This window comes from Citrus clementina, unplaced genomic scaffold (genome assembly GCF_000493195.1).
Source record: "Citrus clementina cultivar Clemenules unplaced genomic scaffold, Citrus_clementina_v1.0 scaffold_3, whole genome shotgun sequence".
NCBI classification, from domain to species: Eukaryota; Viridiplantae; Streptophyta; class Magnoliopsida; order Sapindales; family Rutaceae; genus Citrus; species Citrus x clementina.
The window spans coordinates 30,306,912-30,308,526 of NW_006262339.1; the positions used below are offsets into that span (position 1 = coordinate 30,306,912).

Here is a 1,615-nt window from a genome sequence, read left to right on the forward strand (position 1 = left end):
ACACCTGCATTTCACAACAACAGCAACAACGGCAGTAGCTACAGCAACAATAACAAGAAGGTAAAGAAGCTGTCACACAAGCTGCTTATTCAAAAATAAATGCACACAGTTAACTGTTTTAATCTCAAATGGCTCCACCAAAAGCACAATCCCCGGCTGGAATGGTACTCCCTAACTATGAAAATTTTCAAGTCCTGGTCTGTAGTTTCTCTGTTTTCCCCTTTTGATCTCAATCAGCTTGTCGTGGATATACCAAGGGAAGCTGAGAAAATGGTCTCGATTAATTCCTTCTCCTTTATACCGACCCCTGTAACTTGGATGGAAAGTCACATGGTACCAATATGAAGCTTTGGCGTATACATCTTTGTGGCTAGAATCTGAATCATTCTTCTTGTTGAACCAGGCCCTGGCTTCTTTTCTCAAGGACCTTACAGAAAAACTGATTGCTTCCAAGTCTCTTTTCTTATCAAAGGATTTTGCCATTTCCATAATGCACCTACTTAGCATTTCAGCCTCAGTTTTGATCCCATAATAATCCATCAAGTTCCCCAACTTGTTATCGTACTCAGTTCTGTACTTGAAACCATCAAACTGCATTGCCACTTCCTTAAAGCCATTAACTTCCATATCAGTATCATAAAACTGCATTGCCACTTCCTTAGCGAAGGATTTTATGGTGGTTGTTGATGGTGCAATGCCGTTTACCTCTCGATAAAGATTCCCAACGATATGCTGTGATTCATACCAGGTTTTGTCTTGCTTCTCCATAAAGTCTGGATATATCTTGACGCGTAGTCGACTGGGTATTGTGGCTGCCACTCCAGTTTTGGAGAAGTCCCCAACAATGGAGGATAACTTCACAAGATCAGGGCATCGGTTACTCATCGCCTTGTCAGGTTCTGAATATGCATACACGACGTGGGCATTGCAAATTATGCCCAGGCTGTCATTGACTATGTAGTCGGCAAAGTATTCCTCTACATCCTACAACATAGAAGCAAATATGTTAAGGGACAAAGAAAAAGATCAATCAGACTAAAGAATGCCAAACAAATGATGAAAGTGCATTTGGATTGAAGAAATTACAAATGACAGAATGCAATGACTAAGCAATTAGAAGAGTTCATTCATGTTTATGAATCAAGTAAATCTTAAAACGTTACTAAAGATTGAGCATTACCTCGATTGTTACGTCACGAGCCAAAATCTTTTCTGGAGCTGGAGTATAAGCCGTGGGCTGAAACTGAAGTGGAGGAATAAGATCATGGTCCCAGCAGACAAAGTAGATGTCACCGTCCTGATCACTTCCAGAGCATTCATTTGTGTGGGGTCTAACAGATAAATGTCACCATTGTCAGTTTACACAGGCATATATCTGAGCATTCATCAAAATAGAACAAGTCATAAAACAACATTCCAACAGAATCTAATGAAATTTGCATTAACAAAAGTCTTCCTTGGAGGGGGAGCTTACCGTTCTCCTTTTGCCGGGAAAAGAACACAATCCACCATGTGGTGCAAAGCTGGCACATCCACAGCTCTTAGCACACGCATGTCTCCTGGGTGTAGACATGGTTTTTTAGCAACAACCATCAATCCCTCCACAATATTAAAT

At 40.7% G+C, this 1,615-nt stretch overlaps 1 protein-coding gene across 1 annotated transcript in view; it reads right to left on the minus strand.

Annotated features, from left to right (window-relative positions):
* Nucleotides 1-171: 171 nt before the first annotated feature.
* The window catches only part of LOC112099843 (RNA-dependent RNA polymerase 1-like), a 23,942-nt gene continuing 22,498 nt past the window's right edge, over nt 172-1,615 (minus strand). Inside the window, 3 exon segments of the mRNA XM_024187341.1 lie at nt 172-984; nt 1,181-1,331; nt 1,475-1,615. The exon segment at nt 1,475-1,615 is cut by the window's right edge and continues 463 nt beyond it. Coding sequence (XP_024043109.1) covers nt 172-984; nt 1,181-1,331; nt 1,475-1,615 — 1,105 coding nt within the window.